The 11059-nt window shown below is 39.3% G+C and overlaps 2 protein-coding genes across 2 annotated transcripts in view; both read left to right on the top strand.

The window, feature by feature from the left end:
• Nucleotides 1–618: 618 nt before the first annotated feature.
• On the top strand, nt 619–2745 carry LOC129754982 (beta-parvin-like). Its single transcript, XM_055751263.1, has 5 exons — nt 619–768; nt 1170–1531; nt 1593–1777; nt 1842–2197; nt 2259–2745. The coding sequence occupies exons 1-5, from the start codon at nt 648–650 to the stop codon at nt 2333–2335; spliced, it is 1101 nt and encodes a 366-aa protein (XP_055607238.1). The 5' UTR covers nt 619–647; the 3' UTR covers nt 2336–2745.
• Nucleotides 2746–4339: 1594 nt separating this feature from the next.
• LOC129758108 (cytotoxic granule associated RNA binding protein TIA1) overlaps nt 4340–11059 on the top strand; it is a 211341-nt gene continuing 204621 nt past the window's right edge. The window contains exons 1-2 of the mRNA XM_055755560.1: nt 4340–4363; nt 7264–7789. Of these exons, the coding sequence (XP_055611535.1) occupies nt 7391–7789 (399 nt within the window). The 5' untranslated portion in view covers nt 4340–4363; nt 7264–7390. The remainder of the gene's footprint in view (nt 4364–7263; nt 7790–11059) is intronic.

Below are 11059 nucleotides of genomic sequence, written 5' to 3'. Positions count from 1 at the left end.
CTGCCGTCGGTATTGCGAACCTGCAAAATCTGACAACAAAAAATTAGACAGAAAATCGTTGAATTTTTGTTCTAAGTGTCATGTCAGTATGATCAGTGCTTGAACGATGTGTTTGCTTTTGATAATATTCTATGCAATTATGAGTAAAAAACAAAATTTAATAAAAGTTTTAGGCAAAGAATTTCGAAAAACTTATTTTTATGCTCAAATTTGTAACGGTTTCGAAAGTTCCGAGTTTAAGTTTTAACCAAGAATTTGAATTCAATCAGTACTTCAGAATACAATCCACTCTATTAAAATACAAAAATGATCAGGTGATTGCAACACATTCACACTTTTGCTTGAGTGGTTCACCACATTGCTTCGCGACAACCTTTTACTATAATCAAAACAACACTTATTTGGTTTCTGAAACAAGTTTAAGGTCTCCAATATTTTTCGGCAGAATTTTTAAGGAAGTCTTAAGTTTTCCGAACTGCAAAAGTTTTGTCAGATTAATTAGTTGACTGCAGATTTTAACCTTCTGTACACCCCTATTTGAAGGCAATTCGAATGAGTTCATTCGTGGGTTTAGGTCAACTCTAAAATAGATTTTATGCGATAACAGTAACAGGAACACGGAACAACAACAATCAGTTGAATCCAAAATGAGCACTCTGACTCGCCCAAAATCTCCGCGGACGCCAACTTCTGGCAAAAATTTAGATAAGGAGGAGAGCTTCTGGGACAAAATCGGAACCCTCGGACGGAAGAAGCGCATCAAGGAAGGTAGGTCAAGAAGTTCTTCTGAATTTCTCACTTTTGGTGGTCGAAATATGTGATCAATTATTTGTCTTGCTGCCAAGCCCTGCAATTAATGCCATTTATGGTCATTGCGAAAAGGGAAAACAAACTTTCCCAATGTTTATATGGATTTTGAATTGTAAAAATAATTATCCTGGCTTTAGTAATCCTGTATACCGTAAAACGGAGGCTGAAATATTCCAGCTGCACCAGCCTATGAAGCCGTCCTTGAGTCACCTTATGTGGGTGATGCTGGAATGTGTGGATGTAATGACGTCATCGTCTTGTTGCGCTTAAATTGTAAACAAATTTGTTGGTTTATCGACCTAAACTCATATATTCTGATATTTAAACTCTTAAGTTAAGCATTGTTTTATCACTTACAGTTCAGGAAGTTCAAGAGGAGGGTAAAATAGCTATCGATTCACCGGGAAATCCTAACGCTCCCATCATCCCACCGGAAGATTACAACCTTGCCGATAACGAATCACGCTCGATCATACAGCCTACGTCGCTGCAAAGTCCTCTGGTGCGGGAACTGCTTCAGGTGCTCATCGATTGGATAAATGACGAACTGGTCGAGGATCGAATTATTGTCACCGACATTGAAGAGGATTTGTACGATGGTCAGGTGTTGCAGAAGCTCTTCGAGAAGCTCGCCAATCACAAACTTAACGTACCGGAAGTCACCCAGTCGGCCGAAGGGCAGCGCCAGAAGTTAACCGTTGTGTTGAATGCCGTGAATCATGTAAGATTTTCATTTTTCTTCCTGGTACATGCCATGTAATAACTAAAATTCTCATTAATAGACGCTTGGATTCCACCATAATACCCCAAAATGGTCGGTAGAAACTGTTCATACCAAAAATATCGTTTCGATTTTGCACTTGCTAGTTGCTCTAGTTCGTCATTTCCGGGCCCCTATTCGTCTGCCGGAGAATGTTTTCGTTACGGTAGTCATGGCTCAAAAATCACTCGGAAAGCTCACGAGCACGTAAGATAGTTTTTGTCCATATTTTTTTTTCCATTAGGAATCTAACTTTCTTTTCCACCTACAGACAATTTCAAGAACAAATTACTCAGCAGTACGACGACGTGGGCATGCGTTGTGAACGGGATGCCTTCGATACTCTCTTTGATCACGCTCCGGATAAGCTTGCCGTTGTCAAGAAGTCCCTCATCACCTTTGTCAACAAGCATCTGAACAAGCTGAATTTCGAGGCCTTCGATTTGAGCACTGATTTCAAGGACGGCGTGTTCTTGTGCATGCTGATGGGCCTGTTGGGTGGATTCTTTGTTCCGTTGCACGAGTTTCATCTGACGCCGAAAGATTCCGACCAAATGGTTCACAACGTGGCATTTTCGTTCGAACTAATGATGGATCAAGGCATGAAGCCGAAAGCCAGACCGGAAGGTAACCGAAAGTTTAATTGAATCGTACTCAAATGTATGGCATAACTTAATATTTTATTTAGATATCGTGAATATGGATTTGAAATCGACGCTACGTGTTCTATATACTCTTTTCACCAAATATCGAAATATCTCCTGAATGGCGACCAAATATTTGAAACCAACTAACGTGCCTTTACCCTCGTGGTATCGAATGGAATCAAAATGTAGCAGACTAGGGCGCACAATCGTCAACTAAAACACAAGTAAGTACTTTTTAACACCATATGATTAACGTATTAAAACGGTCTAGTATTTTATGAGGAGAAAAGTGTTTGAAAACATTAACACAATTCACAACCCTACCCGCGAATGTGGTAGGAAAATTTTGAAACGATTCATAAAAAAGAACTAACTATACTTTATTCCTCCGAATTCACAAATGCCTTTGTAACTTAGACGTCTAGAAACAAATCTATATTTACCTGTTTTAACGATGTTGTGCTGAATGTTATTTATTAGAGCTAGGAAGTTAACAAGATAATTGGAAAAATATATTTTATCTTAAAAGGTACGGACTAGTTCCATCGAAAGAACGCCCTGTTTTTAGTGTAAGATATGTAGAGTAGACTGGCCAAAATTTGTATGGGATGATTTTTATAACATTTTTTTCAACGCGGCACCTCATAGAATGGTGTCTTTAGGTGAAAAAATGACTTTCTGAAAGTTTCAGGTCATTTGGCCGAAGCACGAGCTGGCGCAAAGGACTTGAAATTTGTATGAAGATTTTCGTAAAAATGTATGAAAAATCGACCTGCTTTCACTCTTTGTATTCTAAAATGTGTTTCCAGTATCTTAGAAAGCTCAGAATTTCAGGAATTGTAGTTCAATCAATGACAAACAAGTTTGTAAAAAATGGTGACGCGATGCGAGTTGACTGCGATGAGTTATTCGCAATTGAATGTGTGATCTTTTTCGCATTTCATCGATATGTCGTGAACGGATTATTAGAACTAACTTGATCGCATTGTCACACAATGAGAATAACAGATAAAAAGTTTGGGTCATCGGCAAAGTTGTTACTTATTTTATAACAAATATCTTTGCAAAAAGTTGAAAGAAAGTTTTGAAAAACTATGAACTGCTGCATTGTGTGACGATGCGATCAAGTGAGTGCGATAATTAGCCCATACACCGTTCACGATATATTAAAGAAATGGGAAAAAACACATTCAATTGCGAATAACTCATCTCAGTCAACTCGTATCGCGTCACAACCTTCTACAAACTTGTTTTTCATTGTTTGAACTACAATTCCTGAAATTCTGAGCTTTCTAGCATACTGGAAACATATTTTAGAACACAAAGAGTGAAAGTAGGTCGATTTTTCATACATTTTGCCGAAAATCTCCATACAAATTTTAAGTCATTTGCGCCAGCTCGTGCTTCTGCCAAATGACCTGAAACTTTAAGAAAGTCATTTTTTCACCTAAAGGCACCAATCTAAGGGCTGCCGCGTGGAATATAAGGATTTTTTTTAGTTATGGGCCAGTCTAATGTAGAGTCTTAATATATCAGAAAGATTTATCTTCCAAAATTGAAGGAAAGTAGTCGCATTTGGTGTTTAATATTTTTTTAATATTTGCTAGGCTATTGTTGTAGATTAGATTTATCTCATGAGATGGGCTTGCTTGGTAGAATTGCCTCTAAAATATCGTTTCAAAGTGATGGCAGTGCTTATGAGTAGATCATTACATTTTCCGTTCCGATTTCAAAATTGTTAAGGAGCGCTTATCACCCACTCTGATATTGACTATCATCTGCACGGTTATACCTGAATTCAATGGTGTGGCCATGTGTAGCATTTTTCAGAATGGCCGTTGAAATGTTCAAATCCAAGAGTAACTGTTGAATTTAACCTGTAGGTTTCCCGAATAGAGCGCTTCTGCGAGACAAACTCCACCTTTGTTGACTTTTCCATCCCATCCCTTTGCGAGAAAAAACTGAGATAAAATTTTCCCAAACACCGGAAAATACAAAAGAGAAAACGCTCACCAGAGAGCGGAACCACTTCAAAGCGTCTTTCTTTCTGCTAGGCGGTATCCTTTTTATCAATGGAATGCCTTCAGCTCAGTGTGTACGCAGCATTCGTGTAACAATGAAGTTTCATTGTCGGCCAAACGATGAGGTATTTGGAGTCGCTCGCTTCAGCAGCAGCAGCAGCATCGATGGTGGTTTGCGCTCACATGTATCGGAAAGCGTGTTATCGCAACAGCCGCAGCCAGCATAATATTCTCAAGTGACAGTGAACATTCTCGGCCGGTTGTTAATGGCTATCAATCATGTTTTACAATCTAGCAGCGAACACACGCACTCGGTGGAGTCTTCAAGGACGAATTGCAATGAATCAACTGTGCATAAAAATTCAAAATATTAAAACAAGTTTTTATGGGACACTGGACTGGGAACTGGACGTTCGCTTTAGGCAATCATACATTCACATTTTCTTTGTTTTGTAATAAAATTGTCAGGGTGAATTAGTTGTAGTGGTTGTGCTAAATTAAGATATTTTTGCGCCAAAATTATCTTCAATGTAAGGTCAATACTTCACCTGAAAGTTAACGTACCTATATAATAAGATTTTCTTTCAAAACGGGAAATTTTAAAAATAATCGTTTTGAATCAATTTCTGCAAACTTGTTGATGTTTTTTCTTGAAAGAATATATAAAGTGAAGCCCCGCAAAGCTCATAAATTTGCTACTCTTTGATGCAGGAGCTAACGAAACACCGGTACCTATCGAATGTGAAAGGCGAGTTTTGTTCAGATAGATATGTTGCTTTCTTGGAGGCCACTCTACTAAACCAGTTGAAGATTCAGTGGGATGTTTATGGCTGGGCTGTGGCATACCGTTGATGTATCAAATATCTAGCTAAGCCCGACAAATTGGTCGCCAGATTCTTCATATCTTCAACATGTGTGATACTTTTGAATATAGCTTGGCGACAATTCACCATTTCACTAAGTTTTAAAAGAATGAAGGTAATCAACAATATTTGCATTAAAAATTGCTTTCTGTGTTCTACAATATTACATTTTCGGAGCCATATAGAGAAAGGTTTAACATAGGTGATTTTTTTTCAAAACTTTTGCAGATAGTTTATTGACTACATGTACATGTATATTCCGCGATTGAAAACAATAATTGCTATATATAACAGCTATTGTTTAAAAAGTTCTTAGTTATACTAAAAATAACCTTATGTAATGAATTTCGATTGATTGGTTATTCAATTCAGTATTCCAAGACAGCTTATTTAGCTTATTTAAATAGAACTACACACCTACATTAGGTTGTGTAATAAAAATCAATGTAAGGGGAATTCGGCGATTTGGGCAACAACAAACGGCCTCTAAGATTTCAGAAACTTAAATTAGTAAGTTAAATTTTGTGATATGAAATAGTTAGAAATTAATTTTATACTTTATCTCCTCCAACTCGTTCCGGATAAGGGATCAGGCGCTCATCGAAACCTTCGATCGCGTTGTTTTTGAGTCGGGGTGTCAAGCGATGCTCATCATCGTTATTTTATTTTTATTTACATGGTTTTGCGTCTCACGCCATAACCTGATGAACAATATTCCTCCAATTCACTCGGACCCTGGCAACCGTTTTCCAATTGGCACACAAATACGCCAGATCACGCCAGACCAAGTGGAGTCTAACCACCCCGCTCGTTGCGCCCCTGCTCGTCTCGTTACTACCGGATTGGCAGCGAACACCTGTTTTGCAGGACAGTCGTCTGGCATTCTCGCAACATGTCCTGCCCAGGGTATCCGTCCAGCCTTCGCCATCTTCTGGATAATGGGTTCGCCGTAGAGTCGCGCGAGCTCGTGGCTGATCCTTCGCCTCCACAATTCTCCGTTCACTCTTTGCTCAAATAACCCGAGTGTACGCAGGTCCTCCTCGAGCAATATCCACGTCTCGTGCCCGTAGTGTGTCGTATCCCGATAAGTTTAACCTTTGGTGTAAACCGATTCAATTGTATATATTATGTTCATCCAAATGAGTTCTCTTTTAAATCCAGATAGACTGGAACGGAAATACAGATCATTCGATCTTGAGCCGTGGACGAATACGGAGTCATAATACAAGTCTTTTATTTTACCTATCCAAAAGTCAACTGTTGGTGTTCAGCTATTGAAATTAGATAAGTCCTTTTAGTGGACAGTGTGTACTTATTATAGGGGACAACCGGTCTAATGAGCGTTCCGCATACAGATCAGCGTTTCATCCATCGTCTGGCCTTGATCAGTCTCCTCAGTTTCCCGGAGAAGCCGTACTTATCCATGATTTTCCATAGCTCGTCATGGTCGATCGTTGCGTATGCGACTTTGAAATCGATGAATAGATGGTGCGTAGGGACTTGGTGTTCACGGCATTTTTGGAGGGTTTGCCGTAGACAGAAGATCTGGTCCAGCGTAGACCGTTCCGTAGTAGATCACACGGTATATCTAGGTTATATCATTCTCAACTTTCAAAGTGATCTTCGCCCCCACCTGAACCTGTGGAAAAATAACACTTCCCGGTTTTGCCGATTCCGCCGTTGAAGGTACTGCTTGCACCCATGACCCGGTTATGTCCGTCCTGCGTAGTTGTCTTGTCTTGTAACAAACCGAGAGGTTTTGACAGAGCATCATCGGCGAAGAAATGCTATTGTTGATCTTTGGATCATGGCAGTTCGGCGGTATCTAGGCCAAACAGTAATTTGTTTACTAGTTTGTTTGTATAGAAGGGATCTAAAAAGATCGTGTACTTCATTTCCTGTAAAAAAGTTTTGGCATGAAGAAGCTGTTATAGACAAGCATAATCATTTAAGACAATTGTGGAATTCGTTACATCAATTTCGAGTCCGGCCTTGCGCTAAAAATTAAAAAAACCGATGATCGATTAACTCTACCGAAGACTCCAGCAAGATGAGTGCCAGGTAATGCAGATTTAAAATAACATGAATAACAACCGAAAGTTAAGCTGTTACAAGTTTTCAGTGCATATTCAATGATTTAAAATTTTGTGATCTTCGAAAAGTTCTCTATAGTGTATTTGAACAAAGCCGAATTTGTTGAAAAGTAATACGTACGTCAAAAGAACTTTTGAAAGAATGATCATCTAATGTGTTATTGAAAAGAAAAAAAACTGGATTTGTGAAATCCTCATGGGGCTGCGCTTACTGGGAATTGTACCGTGTGCATTGCTAACATCAGATAATGTGAAAGCTGTTCCGCGACCTACTGAAAGAAGAGTAAAGTGCTCAATCAAAAGTGTAAGAAAAAATGGTGCTAGATTCGTCAAAACCAAGCGAAGCTCTCTTCTAGTTAGAACAAAGAAGCTATCAATACCAACTCCAAAGCCGCCAATACCACCGACACCGCCTCTAGTTCCGCTACCGAAGAACGTCACACTTTCGTCACAAAGCGGTTTGTCGAAAAATTCGATCATTCGAATGCCGGAGTACAACCCACTGCCTCTGCCTCCCCCAATGCCCCCAACAGCATGGAGTTCGATGTACGCGAAGACGATCGATGGACACCTCGTATCGATCAAGTTAGATGCGGTAAGTGCACATAAGTAGTGTAGGTAAAATTACTAAGTCAAATCTGAAAAAATGTCTCAGTCATGGTTAAGACGGGCCGAAGTTGTATGGCGTCTTTCGTAACAACGGTGATCTACTTTCCTACTTAAGGTTCCATCCCATTTTGTCGAAATAAAAGATCTCCACTGTTGATGATGCAGAGTCTTCGATTGATGTCAATCGAAACCCTCGTCTACATTTCGTATTTCTGTGGAAAGGTTTCCAAACCAGAGCTACCCGGGGGCTTCTGCGAGGTCGTTGAATTTGTTCTGCGTACATAAATACAGGGTGACAAAAAAGTCCGGTCACACAGAAAACGCTCAATATTTCAAAGCATAAGATGAAATTCAGAATCTGACTTTCATAGTTTTATTCAGTAACTCATCAAGATACTTCACAGACGATATCTCGGAATTACACCACCTTTCTCTGATCGAACCAGCTTCAGACGTCTCGGAAAGTCGTCGCAAGCAGCGCGCACGTCCGGTCTCGTATAATCTTTTTCAACTCTGGAGTTCTCACAGACCTTGGTCATCCAGATCGTGTCTTGTCCTCGATGCCTTTGGTCTCTAGGTATCGATTTATGGTATGGTACACGAATTTCCGGTTGATTACGAGCGGTTTTAGGTGTTTGAATATGATGAATATGTGTCCGGGTTTGTATCCTCTCACATATTCAGCGATAACAGCTGCTCTCAACTCTGCCACTCACAACTTAATGTACACACACTGCACAGAAACAAAACTCTGCCACTGTGGGCAGCAAAGTTAGCACTTTCATTTTACATTTAGATGGCATAGAGAGATGCAACGTATGGGTTACAGGCGACCCCAAAAAAAAAAGTGTGACAGGACTTTTTTTGTCACCCTGTAGTTGTTTTTGAGCAACCAATACATCGTCAGCCAAATTAAGATCTTTTTAATTCTGTAAGGATTCCTTGGAAATCCTTGGTTCGGTCTACAATCGTTCTAATCCTTTACGAAGATGACCCATGTCTAGCAGTTATCTGCATTGGATCAGATAAGACAGCAGTGTTAGACGGTCGTGTCCGAAACTTTTGAACGCTACGTCTCAGGAAGGGTTTCGAAAAAAATGATTACTTTATCCGCTTCGCTTAAGATTCTGCCGACAGGTGACTAAACTGCTTTTTCACGAAGATTTTTCCCCATGCTGCCACCAAAGATGCCAACTGTTTTTCAGAAATGTCTCGAAGTTTAAAAAAAATGTCTGAAAAAGTCTAGATGGTGTAACTTTACAGGTGACGACCTGTTTTTTTTGGTCGCCTGATTGCAATATTGCCATGTAGGGAATAATACTCATTACTTGACTAATCATACCACATAGAAATTATACTTTCTATACACTATTAATGCCTGCGACCATTGTGGTGGTGTCGGCGATCCTACGTCCTATGCTTAACTTCCTGATTTACAACCATCTTCGTGACACTCCACACGTTCATTTGTCCCGGATGATTGCCAGACAACCGATTCCGGTAAATCCCATGATGAAACTTTTTGGCTTCCGGTCTGCAAACCTGTTTGCATCTGCCGGTTCCTTCGGTGCTTCCAGTTTCAACACGTGGTTGACGTCGATCACTTCGAACTAGGTGTTGGAATCAGATGTTAAGATAAAAGCTTATTCATTTCTTAAATCTAAGAAAATTAATTTACACTATTTTTTTTATCACTGACCTCAAGACCGAACAAACTGTTACAATATCAACAAAAAGGAAAATTTTCCATGAAAATACAAGCGCTAAAGAAAAGCACAACACCCCGACGGAAAATTTTCGACTGCACTCGAGCAAGGCCTGCTACGAATTCCTTAGTTTTCAAAGCATTTAAAATGTGCCTGATTGTTTAACTGAAAGAAATATGACTGAATAATACGTTGCGCGCTTTTATCATTGAACGAAAAAGTGAATTATATACCTATAGTTAAATTTCATGGTTTATTTATGATTTAAAAATGGAAATGCAACAGAAATGGATTCGATTATTCATATTGCATATGAGAATTTATGAACAGTTAATTTTTCAACAACGACTCAAATGTTTCCATTTTTTTTCCTTCCTTGATATTGTTTACTTCTATGTGTATAACGTTCATACGAAGCACACGCATTGTTTTCATTCCTGCTTCCATGCTTCCAATCAAGCGAACTCTCCAACAGCATTGACAAAATAAACCCGAAGCGTGCTTTTGGTTTGTTTGGTGCTGTATCTCTTCAATAAATTATATCAATCGATACAGATCGACGTTTAAAGCACCCCGGAGGTTTCTTATATGCTTCGAAGTTGGAGGAACATATTATGAAATTCCAAATCCCACAAATTCTAAAGATTGATCAAAAAGGGGAAAATGTTGTCAGGATACGGCACTTTTTTCTTTATTGCCCATTCACTTCAATTAGCAAGTTGCCACCTTCTCATTTATTGGCATCAGAAAAGTTTTTCTTGGTACTGTCACTGCCGGCGTTTGACTGAGCGGTGGACGAAAAGAACATTTTCTTGGATTAATATCTCTGAGTCACGGAATTAGCAATTTTTCGTACAATGTCATGTCAAATGTACTTTATTCCTTCATTTTAGAGTTTCCATGGTCCATATTCTCTGAACTTTAAAAATGTCTAACAGACAAAAACCATTACAAGTTTTATCCCGTTGGGAAGCAAAGATAAGCTTTATCTGCTTCACTCTCGAATTCAATTGAATAAATCGGGGAGGGTCAATGCGGGTCGTCAAGCAGCGGAAAACATCTGTAAAACATCAAATTTAAAGAATCAATTTCGCAGCGCCAAAACACCGCTAGCCGGATGATGGAGGGAAAATAACAGCGAAGGATGTAAAGCGGAGATGGGTTCTTTAATTTTCGCTTTCCCCCTTGTTTTATCAGTCAGCGTACCGTGACATTTTGTTCAAGATTGGCTTTACTGACGGTCGCCTCGTCGTCGGGATGTCGCGGGTGTTAAGAGGTAATTTCGCGACGAATTCTTTAATAGCCGCTGTTGGATTTCATTTTTTTTCTTGAAATCGGAATGCAATGTGGTGACGGTAGCTTTCATCATTTTGAATTCAGCAGCCATTGTTTCTGTTGTTTGAACAGCATTATAAAACGAAAATAGGGAAGAAGTTTAATGGTTTGCTTATTTTCAGCAATTACAGAAATTTTTTGAACCAAAGTGTGATTCTATACATTACACAAAGAAACCTTCATTGAAAAGAAAGATCAGAACACTATTTTCAACC

This window comes from Uranotaenia lowii, chromosome 3 (genome assembly GCF_029784155.1).
Source record: "Uranotaenia lowii strain MFRU-FL chromosome 3, ASM2978415v1, whole genome shotgun sequence".
Lineage (NCBI taxonomy): Eukaryota > Metazoa > Arthropoda > Insecta > Diptera > Culicidae > Uranotaenia > Uranotaenia lowii.
Note: the sequence above shows the minus strand (reverse complement) of the source record. Positions and strands in the feature narration are given on the sequence as shown.